We start from the raw sequence: 12642 nt of genomic DNA, 5'->3' as shown, positions 1-12642 counted from the left end.
GTCTCTCATTGTCTCTCTCGCAAATAAATAAAGTCTTAAAAAAAAAATTTTTTTTAAATAAATAAATCAATAAATCAAATATAAATAAAAATATAAACGTAAAAATAAATAAATTAAATTAAATTAATTTAATAAAATAAAAAATAATTTATTTTTAAAAAATCCACAAGAAAGGGGACCAGTGCAGTTCAAACTCATGCTGTTCGAAGGTCGAATGTGTATTAAAAACCAAATTAAAGGATCACCAGATGAATAGGACTTTTTAAAAATATTCCTAGAAGGTCCAGGGATGGCACAATTTTTAGAAATAGAATACCCAAACTGCTCCCCTAAAATAAAACATTCAAAATAGGGCTAAATTGAGGGCAAAGTAATTAGGGTTGAGTTTCAAGCAAACTGACCACAAGGGGACTTGAACACCAGAGAAACTAGTTTTAAGGGGACTGGCGGGGCATCCTCGCTTCCTTCAAGACCCTGACCCCCCAGCAGCAGCGATGGGGCGCCAACAGAGCAGCTTCCCCCCTCCCAGCCCTCCCAGGGCCCCACAGAAGGTACGGCTAGTGAGACTCACTGGGCGTGGGGAGCTGGGGCACAAAGGTGACAGAAGGTGGCAGCCAGTGGAGGGGGCCTGTGGAAGCATCCCAACCCTGATGCCCCATCTCAGGGCAGTGGAGGAGGGGATGGACTTGTTTACAAGAGGGGTAGTGTCGGATCTGCAGCCCCGGGCGGCCCCTGGCCAGGCCCCTGAAATGGACAGTTGGCGTTGGGCGCACGAGTGGAGGGGAAGGAGGACAGAGACAGAGAGAGAAAGACAGCCAGAGACCATGAGAGAGTCTGAGGTACAGCTGGTGAGAAGGCAGGAGGAGGAGGAGGAGACGGGGAGAGAGATACTTACTTCACGGTTTATCCGAATCTTAATGATGCCAGTGAGGGAACAGTACAAAGCAAAAGAGACAGATGTTAGGCCAGAGGCAGATGGAGGTGGACGGAGCACAGGAGTGGCCAGGATGGGCGATGTGAGGAGGGGAGGCAGAGCAGAGACGGGGGCAGGGCTGGGCCGGAGAGCAGGGAGTGGTATGAGCCTGCCGGGGGCCCATGGGGAAGCCAACCGGGACACTGAGGAGACCCAGGAGAGGCCCCTGTCATTGAAGTCGCCCGAGTCTGAGAGGCCAGGCCCAGCCCATACCCCAGTCAAGGGAGAGCATGGGAGGTGGGGGAGAAGGCAAGGAATTCTGGAAAATATGGGGTAGCATATTTTCTGGCCCCCAGGAGGTGAAGAAGAAGGAGAGGAGAGGTCTCCCGCGTCACTGACTATCCCATCTCCCAGGTACACACCTTCCTCCTCCCTCACTCCTGCTGCTCCCTACTCCCACCCTTTCCTCTCCAGCCACCCAGAGCCTGCTCAAGCCCCCGCCTCCATGCAGCCCACTGCGGCTCACCCTGGCCATACCACTAACTTGCTGTGTGACGCTGGGAAAATCATTCCTTGTGTCTGGCCTGTGCTTTCCCAGCTCATCTGAAATGACTTTACTCGGAGATACGTTTATGTGTCTCCCCGACTAGAACCTATACATTCAAGGAAAGCAGGGATGGTGCCTATGTTGTTCACTGCTCTATCTCTGTTGCCCAGCATGATGCCTGGCACATGGTAGATGCTCGAAATAGATCTGATAAACAAATAAATGATTCTCTCCCGAACCTGGCTTGCTGTCAGGGTGGGGGAGTCTGCCCTGGGTCCCTGGGCCCTGTCCCATCTTGCCCTTGCCCACACCTGGGGAGCAGATTCATCACCTCTTCATACCTGAGCCCAGGCCTCCTGGCTGCCTGCCCTGTCCCTAGCCCCTTGCTCTGGTCCATCCGGGCCCAGCTGCTGCGCTGCATGGCAGGAGAGCCTTGTGGTTAGCAGCAAAGGCTTGGGAGACACAGACAGGCTGAGATCTGAGTCCCTTTTTGCCCACTCACTAGCTCTGTGACCTCGGACGAGTAGCTCCACCTCTCGGAGTCTGTCTCCTCACCTGCAAAGTGAGGTCGCGATACTAACTACCTCGTAGCATGATTTCAGGGATTATATAAAATGAAATCTTTGATATAAAGTGCTTAGCACAGCGCTTGGCACACAGTACCTGCTCAATAAACATGAGTTGTTATTCTTCGAGTGCCGCTCTGCTCACAGTCCAAACACTTGCAGCAACTCCCCAGGACCCCTAGGGAAAAGCCCCACCTCCTCGGCCTGCCATCTGAGGCCTTCCAAGTCCAGCCCCTGCCTGCCTGCAGCCTTCCTGTGAGTCACGTGAATCCCAGCTCCAAGCCTCTCCATCCCTCAGTGAGAGGGGCTCCTTCCTCAACTCCAAGCCTAGCTGTCTGCCCACTCCCCTTCTTTCTGCTTCACGGAAGCCCCTCCTCTGTCCGCCCTGCAGGAAGTTTTCCTGATGGCTTTTGTCTGCCCTCCCCTCCTCTGAGCTCCCTGGCACTGACTGCAGGAGGTGGGGGCGCTGTGAACCCCCATGTATTCCCTGCCAGGTCGCTGGCCTGCCTGGGCAGCGGGCGGGGCTGGGCCCGCAGAGATGAAGGCGAGGCACTCACGTCTATGTAGTTGGCATTAATGTAGTCGGCATCGGGGCCTCCCATCATCGGGGGCAGTTTCACTCGGTGCCGATCATCTGGAAACACAAAGCAGGGGACCATGGGGTGGGCAGGGACTGAGCTGGGGAGCACAGAGCTAGGGCAATGAGGGGAAGCTTCCAGAAGGCCAGAGTTCCGGCACAGGCAGGAGAGCCAGGGAACCTCGAGGCTCAGGGCTGACCAGGAGGCTCTCAGCACCAGAGGGGGCAGGACAGGCCAGGGGTTAGAACCCGGGCTGCGGCACCAAAGGAGGCCCAAGGTCATTTGCTATTCAGGCGAGTATCAGCTGTGTGACCTTGAGCAGGGAGCTTAACCTCCCACGTCTCAGTTTCCTTATCTGTAAACTGGGGGTTATAATATGTCCCACATCGCTGGGTTATTGAGAGAAGTAAGTAAAATAATAGGTGTAATAATCAGCACATGGCTCGGCATGTGGGAGGCCCTCAATAGTGGTCACTCCGGCTATTCTCCAGCCCCACCCAGTTCCCTCCCACCCATGGCCCCAGACCCAGGCCTGTCCCCAGGACTCACAGGCAGGCGCAGGCTCTTGCCGGCTGCCCTTGACCTTGTCTTTCTTCTTTGTGGCATCCCAGCCTTCAAAGAAGCTCTGCCAGAAGGGAAAGTAAAGGGGTAGTCAGTGGGGCAGGGAAACCCCTCCCCTCCTAACACCCCATCCCCTAACAGGATGGTAGTGGGACCACAGATAAGGGCCAGATTCAGGGTTCAACCTGGAGCCTGAGATCAAGTCACCATATATCCCTTTATCAGCAAGAGACTAAGTTCAAAACCAAGCAGTGTGAGGGGAAGGAAGAGAGAAAAGCGGGGCGGGGGGCGGGTCAGAGTTCACAGACACTTCAGAATGAGGGTCAGGTTTAGGGTAAATCCAGGTTTGAGTTGGGAAGAAGGTAAAAGTGAAGGTCAAATTAAGATTAGAATAAGGTGGTGTCAGAGTCCAGATGGAGGGAGGATGAGATTTGAATCAGAGTTCCAATGGAATTTAGGATGAGAGTCAGGGTCCAAGTCAAGACTGGGTGTTAGGTTAGAGGTCAGGGTCCCTCGTGGTGGTCAGAGTCATATTAGGGAGAGGATGAGGATCATGATCAGGGTCTAGATGGAGACTAAGAGAAGACTCAAGATCAGATTTCAAGTCAGGATCAGGAGGAGTGTGAGAAACCAGGTCAGTCTGAGATTGGAGTCAAGGTAAAAAAAAAAATTAGGATGAGTTAGGGTCTGTCAGAGCAAAGGTCCATCCAGGGCGAGGCTGAGGGTTGCCCAGGGTCAGGGTCCACAGCATGCAGGAGTCCGCCGAGGCCCTGGCGAGGGGTCCTGGCTGGACTGCGGCCCCGCACCTCGTACTCCTGCTTGAAGCCATAGCCCTCGGCCGTCTTCATCTGGTTGATGTGCTGCAGGAGGTCGGCCACACGCACCGCAGGATGCAGTTGCCCCGTGTGATATGGGGAGCCCTTCCGGCCACAGGGACGCCGCGGTGAGCCCCCCAGCAGGCTGCTGGCCTCAGTGACCCCGGCACTGCGCTGGTCTCCTGCAGTCAGAGAGAGGAAAGAGGGTTCCTGACGCACACGGCCCCCCAGCCTGGGACGTCCCAGATGGACTCGGGGTGGGGGAGGGGTGCATGGCCAACATGGAGGTTGTTCCCCGGGGCCAAGCAGCCTGGCTGGGCCCACCCGGTATGCCCCTGGGCAAGTCCCTTCCCTTCTGCATCTGTTTTTCCATCTGTAACATGAGGAGGTTGGGTCACGGAGTCTCTGGGGGGGCCCTTCCAGCCCAGCCCTTCTGGCCCTGCTGCGATCCTGGGGTCCCCTGACTCCATCCTGTTGCTCCCCAGCCTGGACCACCCCTCTGTGACTTCACCGCACTGCCTGCAGGGGGCAGCGCTCAGCAGAGCCCAAGAGAGCCCCCCCTTCTCCCCCTCTTCCAGAGAACAATCTGGAACAATTGGCAACTCCCAGTAATTACCCCCATTCAAAGACAAGCAAATCCCGAAATTAGCTGCTGCCACCACCCCCTCCACAGATTAACAGGAGGCACCTGAATAGCAGCATTTCTCCTGCGCAAGCATTTCCATTGTCAGCCTGGGCGGCAGCCTCACCAATTGGGCAACAGGTCAGAGGTTCCCAGTGACACACACATACACACACACACACACACACACACACACGGGGAAAACTATCCCCTCCCTCCAGGCCCACCCACTCCCCGCTCTTCTGGTCAGCATCCCCAAGGACATCCCACCCTGGTCCCCCAGATCAGGCCCTGGGACAGGGCAAAGTGCCCCACTCAGTCACACCCGCCTCTGGACATTCGCCCTCATACACTGAACACCCATTTCTCTCGTCCTGTCCTGGGTACGATGCAGGGGCTCAGTCAAGGCCAGCCCTCCCCATTTCTCACCGCTCTTCTCTGCCCAGGTCCCAGCTGGCAGGGGCAGGTGGGGAAACCCCCAGTGGGGCCCAGGTGCCAGCCCCCTCCCTTCCCACCACCTCTAATACCCTTCTCCTTCTGCTTTTGCCTGGTGCACTCCTATCCATCCTTCAGATCTTAGCCGGAATCACCCTTCTTAGGGAACCTTCTCCGGCACCTGGCCTCTGACTCCTACTCATGGCTGACAGACAAAATGAATTCACGACATCAGGACAGACTCCTGTGCTGCTCAACTCCCCCAGACTCCAAGCCCTGGCTCTTCAAATCAGGGGGATTTCTGTACCCTGCTTGGGTTCCCTGTGCCACAGTTTAAAAACCGCCTCCAGGCAGACAGGCAGTGTGATGAAGCAGCCCTCCTCATCTGTTTCTCTTCTTTGGGGAATCAGTCCTGAGCTACCATTCACCCAATGTCTGAAGACAATTCCTTCACATTTGCTCCAGATTTTCTAGTTAGTTGCAGCTGGAGGGCAAGTCATGTGCCAGTTACACCACTGTGGTCAGATACCCCAAGCCCTTAATTCTTCAGATGGAGAAACTGAGGCCCAAAGAGAGACTTGCCTTATGCAGTGGTTGCGAAAGTGCATTCCAGAAAACACAGATCACGGCAGATGACTAAGTGCTACTCCATTAAAAAGGAGAAGAGAAGGAGGATGAGGAGGGGTTCTCTGTTTTAAAGGAATCTGTGAAATTCTGGTTGAAACCAAAAGAAGTATGTTTTTTCCCTATAAGACCTCCCAGGGCTTCCTACTAATTAGTGTGCATTTTCAATCTCCAAGAGATGAGTAGAAACAGCAATGTTTCACCACCATCTCTCAACATGGAGAGCTTTTTTGTTTGTTTTGGGAAACATCCTCAGGGGAACAGAGGGATGACTGTGGTGATTAAGACACAGGCTCTGGAGTCAGACAGGCCTGAGATCAAATCCCAGCTCTGCACGGGACCCTGGGGATGTTACTTACTCTCCCTAAACTTCCCTCTTCGTGTGTCAAGTGAAGACAAAAACATCATCCCATATGATGATACAAATATTAAATAAGATAATGCATATAAAGCACCCAGGCCAGTGCCCGGCACGTAGCGAGCACCTGCAAATGGGGCTGTGGACATAACTAGTCCCAGAAAGCCAGGGCAGTTGGCTGACCACAGGGTCAGCCTGGTCCTTCTCCACTGCAGGACCCTGGTTCAGGACCCGACAATTCTGAAGAGCATCTACAATAAATACACAAGGGCAAAGATTTCAAGACAAAGGATATCTGCTGATTCGACACACTGGGAGACAGAGAGGTCCTAGTGCTCTTCATGGAAGCCGTGCCGACAGCTCCCTGGAGGGCTCTCCAGGTGGAGAAAGGGACAAAGGAGGGTGTGGGGAGTCCAAAAGCCCATCCCTGATGATCTGAAGGGTCAGTCCTGAGGCAGCCTCACAAGTACACACAGAATCAGCTTGCAATGGCTGAAGACAAGCAAAAAATCCCACCTGGTCAGCGTCCTGATGGGAAGCCAAAGCCAAATCTTGGGCTTCTGCCCGAGCCCAAGAGGGATAGAAGATGTTATACAAAGACCACCAGAAGGGGCGCCTGGGTGGCTCAGTTGGTTAAGTGTCTGCCTTCGGCTTGGGTCATGGTCCTGGGGTCCTGGGATTGAGCCCTGCGTCAGGCTCCCTGCTTGGTGGGGACTCTGCTTCTCCCTCTCCCTCTGCCCCCCTGCCACCCCCCATGCTCTCTCTCTCTCTAGCGCTCTCTCTCTCTCAAGTAAGTAAATAAAATCTTAAAAAAAACAAAAAACAAAACAAAGACCACCAGAAGACAACAGGGTGATGAGCAGTGATGTTGCCAAGAGGCTCTTCTACTTCCTGAGCCCAGAGAAGACAGGTCTCTACTCTCCTTGTGCATGAATTCCCCTGTGGGATGTGAGACACACACTCTCCCCCCCACCCCACCCCCACCCCAAGAACCAGCTTGGAGGAAGAGAGGAAGGAAGGTGAGTGCCAGCCCTCAACTTCAAGACTGCCACCCGGGGATTCTTCCAGGCTCTCCCCAGCTCCATCGTGATTGTGGGACATCTTCTACAAGTAACTGCCAGACAGCTGAGGTTTTGGGAGGGAGGGCTGAGGCCCAGAGGAAAAAAACACTGGGTCTGGAGTCAGAGAGACCCGAATTCAAATTCTGAGTCAAGTCACTTGACCTCTCTGGGCCTCAGTTTCCCCATCTGAAAATGAAAATCTTCAGACCCTCCTCAAAGATGGGCCCTTTCCCCGATTCCCACCCACCTCAGATGAAGACAGGCTCCCGGTTATATGATCTAGGAGCACTCCAGACTTTTCCTTCCCTAGTACAATTAGGAAATAACTTTAAAGAAACATGGCTTGTAATAATAGCTAATACTATCTTACATATCAAGTACTTTCATATGCCTGGCATGATTCTTAGGTCACTTAATCCTTAGACTATTCCTATGATGTAAGCATTACTGTCATCCCCTATCCAAATGAGGAAACCAAGGCCCACAAGGGGTGAGTTACTTAGTCATTAAGCAGCAGCACCAGGATTCAAACCCAGGCCCATTTGACTCTGGGGCCCTGTTGTCTACCCTACTTTCCCTGTCTTTTTCTTCCTGATAAAGGAGAGTGTGTGGTGAGGAAAAGAACCTAGCACTTATTTGACAAACCATTCGGCGGGCGGAACCCACTGGCACCCACAGAGGTCAAGAGCTCCAGATGGACAGGGCTCAGAAGGGATTGAGGGTTTTCACAGGCTGGATTTCAGACACAGCGGGGGGCCCATTCCCACATGCTGGGAACATCCCAGCCGCCTTCCTCATGGACAGCCTGCCACCATTTACTCAGCGTGATAAATCCCCATTGTAAAAGACTGAGGATGCAGCCAAGGCAACCTGGCTTTCTGTTACCCACCACCCAAATCTGGGTTCCTCTGTTTGGAAAGCAACAAAGGAAGTGGAGGCTGGGGGCATAGGGCGTGGGGAGAGAGAAAAGGGGCGGACCCACGACCCCAGTCTCCTGACCACACCTCCGCCATAGTCTGTGGCGTGCCCATGGTTACTCCTCACCAGCAGCCACATCTTGCCCAGCCCAGCCCAAACCCTGACCACCTCTGCCCAAAGGCACTTCTTCTCGAAACTCCTACAGCACTAATTGCTTCCACCATCCCCATGGCAATTAGCCTGGGGCTGACTTCCCTAGGCCAGGTCTCCCCAGTTGTCAGCGAGCTGGCTGGGGGCGGAGCCCGTGCATCCTGCCTCTCTGGGGCTCACCAGAGGACTCAGCAGCAAGGCAGGCGCCCACACTGCCCCCACCTCCCACTCTCCCCACCGACCACTGGAGTTTTCTGCCCAATCATACCTTTCCGTGTGCTCCCTCACCCGTGCATGCCCTTCCTTTCCCATCTCTGCCTGTCCAAATCCTGCCCATGCCTCGCTGGAGGCAGCTCTTTGCAACTCAGAAAGACCTGCACTTAAATCCTGGCTCTGCCACTTTCTGCCTGTTTGACAAGTGACTTCCCCTCTCTGAGCCTCTCTGTTTTCTCTCTGCTTCCTCATTTGTGAGATGAGTTGATAATAGCTACCATGCTGGGCGGGGGTGAAAATTTAATGAGGGAGATCACAAAGACAACATGATAAATAAGGGCATGTCAGTGAATTTTAAAACCTAAATGAAACGGACAAATTCCTAGACAAATAACTACAAGTGGCTTGAAAAAAAAAAATAGAAAGTCTCAATAGTCCTCTACTCCTTTAAATAAACTGAATTAAAAGTTTAAAATTTTTCCATGAAGAAAACAACAGGAGAGATTGTTTTATAGGTGAATTCCACCAAACTCTCAAGGTGTCAATTATTCCAATCTTTCATAATAAGGAAAAAAGAGAAGAGACCTCAGTGCATTTTACAAGACTAATAGAATCTTGATACCAAAAACCAGACAAGGATAGTACAAAAAAGAGAAAATCATGGGCCAATCCCACTCTTGAATATAGCTCTGAAATCTCAAACAATATTATACCTATACTGAATCCAAAAAGACATAAAAAATATAATGCATCATGACCAAGCTGAATTTACCCCAAGCATTGAAGGTTATTTTAACTTTAGAAAATCTGAAAATGTCACTCCCCTCATTAACAACTATATATATATATATATATATATATATATATATATATATACACACACACACACATATATACATATATATATATATAAAATAGTGCAGAAAAAGCATTTGGTAAGTTTAATGCTCATATAAATAAAACCTCTTAGCAAACTAAAAACTGAAAAGAATTTTGTTAACCTGATAAAACATTTCTACCAAAAACTGTAGCAAACTTCATTCTCAGTGTTTAATGTTAGAAGCATTCTTTTTAGGGGAGGGGGGTGGGAGGATGGGTTAGCCTGGTGGTGGGTATTGAGGAGGGCACATTCTGCATGAAGCACTGGGTGTTATGCACAAACAATGAATCATGGAACACTTCATCTAAAACTAATGATGTAATGTATGGGGATTAACATAAGAATAAAAAATAAATAAATAAAAATAATTAAAAAAAAAAAAAGAAGCATTCTTTTTAAATCCAAGAAAACAAGACAAGGATTCCAGCTATTACCACTTCCATCCAATCCAGTGCTGGAGGTCCCAGCCAGTGCCACTCAGAAAGACAAGAAAAAAAAGGAAGGGAAGTGAGACAGAAGAAACAGAATTGTTTGTATTTACAGATCTTTTGATCATACTCAGAAAACCTGAAAGATTCTACAGATAAATGAAAATTAGTGAGTAAGGTTATCAAGAACTATGGATATAAGATCAATATATACATACATAAAAAATCAACTATGTTTCTCTACATGAGCAACAATTAGAAATGTTATATTTTAAAAGTGTACCATTTGTGTTGGGAAACTGGACATCCACATGCAAAAAAAAATGGAGTTGGACCCTTACCTCACATCATATACAGAAGTTAACTCAAACTAGATCAAAGACCTCAATGTAAGACCTAACACTATAAAACTCTTTGAAGAGGGCCACCTGGGTGGCTCAGTTGGTTGAGTGTCCATCCAACTCTTGATTTTGGCTCAGGTCATGATCTCAGGGTCATGAGATCGAGCCCCATATCGGTCTCTGCACTGAATATGGAGCCTGCTTGAGATTCTCTCTCTCCCTCTCCCACTGCCCCTCCTCCACCCCATTCATGTGCTCTCTGTCTCTATAAAAAAATAATAATTGTTTTAAAAAGATTAAAAAAAACTCTTAGAAGAAAACACAGGGCAAAAACTTCGTGACATTGGATTTGACAATGATTTCTTGGCTATGACACCAAAAGCACAGACAATAAGAGAAAAAAATAGACAAACCGGACCTCATGAAAATTTTTTAAATTATGTGCACCGAAAGACACAATCCACAGAGTAAAAAGGCAATCCACCAAAAAGGAAAAAATATTTGCAAATCATATATCTGATAAGGGATTAATATCTAGAGTACAGAGAGAACTCCTAAAACTCTACAGCAAAAAAAGACACAAAAAAACCAATTCAAAAATGGGCAAAGGGCTTGAATAGATATTTCTCCAAAGACGATACACAAATAGCACACACACCCAAAGTGACATCATTCATCATTAGAGAAATGTAGATCAAAACTTCAGTGAGATACTACCTCATACCCACTGGAATGGCTACTATCAAAAAAAAAAAAAAAAAGAAAACCCAGAAAATAACCAGTGTTACAAGGATGTGGAGTCCCTATGCACTGTTGGAGGGAAAGCCAGACGGTATGGCCACTATGGAAAACAGTATGGTGGTTGCTCAGAAAATTAAAAATAGAATTACCATATGATGCAGCAATTCCTCTGGATATGTACCCAAAAGAACTGAATCAAGGTCTCAAACAGGTATGTGTACACCCATGTTCAAAGCAGCATTCTTCACGATAACTAAAACATGGAAGCAACCTAAGTGTCCATGGGTGGATGAATGAATAAGCAAAACGTGGTACATACATGTCATGGAATATTCATCAGCCTTAAAAAGGAAGAAAATTCTGAAAGATGCTCGAAGATGAAAGAAGCTAGAAAACATTCAGCTAAGTGACACAAGCCAGTCACAAAAGGACAAATGCTCTATGATTCCATGTATATGAGATAATTAGAGTAGTCAAATTCACAGACACAGCAAGTAGAATGGGAGTTGCCAGGGGCCGGGAAGAGGCAGGAATGGGGGGTTACTGCTTCATGGGAACAGAGTTTCAGTTTCACAAGATGAACAGAGCTAAGGGGTTGGCTGAAGGTGATGGTCGCACATTATGCATGTCTTTAATAACCCCGAACTGCACACTTAACAACAGTTAAGATGGTAAATTCTACGTTACGTGTATTTTACCACACACATCAGCACAATGTACCATTTGCAATGGAAATCAAAAATACAAGGGACCTGAGGGTCCATCTAACAAAAGATGTGCAAAGTTTTATGGAAAAATTACCGAAAGACACTCAAGACCTAAATACATAGAGTGATATATATCCCCTCCATGGATGTAAAGACAATTTCATAAGATGTCAGTTCTCCCCAGATTGACCTAAACATTTAATACAAATCCACCCAACAAAGTTTTACAAGTAACTTGAAAAGATGATTCTGAAATGTATGAGAGAGACAGGCGCCTGGATGGCTCAGTCAGTTAAGCATCCAACTCCTGATTTCAGTTCTCAGGGTTATGAGATCAAGCCCCACATCAGGCTCCATGCTGAGCATGGAGATTAAGATTCTCTCTTTCCCGGGGCACCTGGGTGGCTCAGTTGGTTGAGCATCTGCCTTCGGCTCAGGTCATGATCCCAGGGTCCTGGGATCGAGCCCCGCGTCAGGCTCCTTGCTCAGCGGGGAGCCTGCTTCTCCCTCTACCCCTTACCCCACTCGTACTCATTCTCTCTCTCTTCCTCTCTCTCAAAAACATAAATAAAATCTTAAAAAAAAGATTCTCTCTTTTCCTGTCCATCTACCCCCTCCCTCACCCCGCTTGCACGCAATCCCTCTCTAAATAAATAAATATAATGAAATGTATGAGAAAGAGAATAAGAAAAATATAGCCAAGACATCCCTGATGAGGAGCAAAGCCGGGAGAACTTGATGTACCAGATACAAGACTTCTATAACTCTAGTAATGAGGCAATCAGGTATCGACAGACACAGGAATCACCAAAGTGGCCGATCAAAGAGAACAACGAGCCAAAAAACAATCCACAAATATATGGAAGCATGATCCCTGATGAGGGTGGCTTTACAATCAGTGGTGAAAATACAAACTGTAACAGAAGCTGGGACATGAGTTACTACAGAAAAATAAATAAAAGAAAATATAAAAAAAGAAAATCCTTCATCCCTATAACACACAAAAATCAATCACAGAAGGGTAAAGATTGAAATGTGCAATGCAAAATATAAAAAGGTTTAGAAAAAAGTAAAAAATATTTTATGACCCTCAAAGGAAGCGAGCATTCTTGAAAAAAAACACAAAAAGTAGAAATCAGAAAGGAAAAGACTGATGAACTTGACTAAATTAAAATAAAAACTTG

General features: G+C 48.5%; 1 protein-coding gene across 4 annotated transcripts in view; it reads right to left on the bottom strand.

The window, feature by feature from the left end:
- PTPRU (protein tyrosine phosphatase receptor type U) overlaps positions 1 to 12642 on the bottom strand; it is a 78213-nt gene that overhangs the window by 16297 nt on the left and 49274 nt on the right. For 3 of the 4 annotated variants that reach the window (XM_044913935.1, XM_021684412.1, XM_044913936.1), the window contains 3 exons: positions 3972 to 4162; positions 3154 to 3229; positions 2584 to 2660 (listed from right to left, as the gene is read on the bottom strand). In XM_044913935.1, coding sequence (XP_044769870.1) covers positions 2584 to 2660; positions 3154 to 3229; positions 3972 to 4162 — 344 coding nt within the window. Of the gene's footprint in view, positions 1 to 895; positions 914 to 2583; positions 2661 to 3153; positions 3230 to 3971; positions 4163 to 12642 lie in introns of all 4 variants that reach the window. The other variant, XM_044913937.1, reaches the window with a different exon arrangement.

Source organism: Neomonachus schauinslandi, chromosome 4, assembly GCF_002201575.2.
Source record: "Neomonachus schauinslandi chromosome 4, ASM220157v2, whole genome shotgun sequence".
Classification (NCBI taxonomy): Eukaryota; Metazoa; Chordata; class Mammalia; order Carnivora; family Phocidae; genus Neomonachus; species Neomonachus schauinslandi.
This window is presented reverse-complemented; position numbering and strand designations above follow the sequence as displayed.